This window comes from Penaeus monodon, chromosome 31 (assembly GCF_015228065.2).
Source record: "Penaeus monodon isolate SGIC_2016 chromosome 31, NSTDA_Pmon_1, whole genome shotgun sequence".
NCBI classification, from domain to species: domain Eukaryota; kingdom Metazoa; phylum Arthropoda; class Malacostraca; order Decapoda; family Penaeidae; genus Penaeus; species Penaeus monodon.
This window is the reverse complement of record NC_051416.1, coordinates 28,575,650-28,576,310: the sequence shown is the minus strand read 5'-3', so window position 1 is coordinate 28,576,310 and position 661 is coordinate 28,575,650. Positions and strand designations below refer to the sequence as shown.

Below are 661 nucleotides of genomic sequence, written 5' to 3'. Positions count from 1 at the left end.
ATCAAAGCGATCGAACACAATTACAATAGAATAGTATCGAAGAAAAAGTCCAGAAAATTACAAAAGTAGGAAGAACGAAATTGGACTTTCGACCGAAAAATATAAAATAAACACAAACGAAAAAATCCTTAGAACAACCACAAGAACAACGAAGAACGAGAGAACGAAGAGAACACGACGTCATAGAAACGAGACACACTGAGGAGTCATCATGGCAGGAGTTTTGGGCAACTTCATGCGCCACTCCCGGGCGAGGTCGGAGATCCAGAGGCGTCGAGAGGCCCTCAAGGCTGAGAGAGAAGTAAGTACCAGCTGAGTGTGTACATGTACGTCGGTGGGCATGTGCGTGTTTGTTTGTGACTTTTGCTCTCTTTGTGTGCGTGTGTTTTTTGTTTGTGTTTTTGTGCGCGTTTATTTAGGGATATTAAGTCTTTCGAGTGACGTTTTTATATCGTGTGTATGACGGTTGTGATGATAGTAATTTGAGACACAGTAATAGGAATAATGTTAATCACAAAATTGTAGCGATTATGGCTGTGTTTACCGAATCAGCTCAGGATTGTAATATGGACTCCCTTCGTGGATGACATTTTTCCAACATTATAGTAAAGGCGATTAGAAGCAGCAAGGAAGATACTAATGACTAAATTTCGTGCATGGT

The 661-nt window shown here is 40.8% G+C and overlaps 1 protein-coding gene across 1 annotated transcript in view; it reads left to right on the top strand.

Moving 5' to 3' along the window:
• LOC119593154 (calmodulin-A-like) overlaps window positions 1-661 on the top strand; it is a gene marked incomplete at its 5' end in the record, with an annotated part of 72,638 nt that continues 71,977 nt past the window's right edge. Inside the window, 1 exon segment of the mRNA XM_037942120.1 lies at window positions 1-301. Within this exon segment, the coding sequence (XP_037798048.1) occupies window positions 212-301 (90 nt within the window).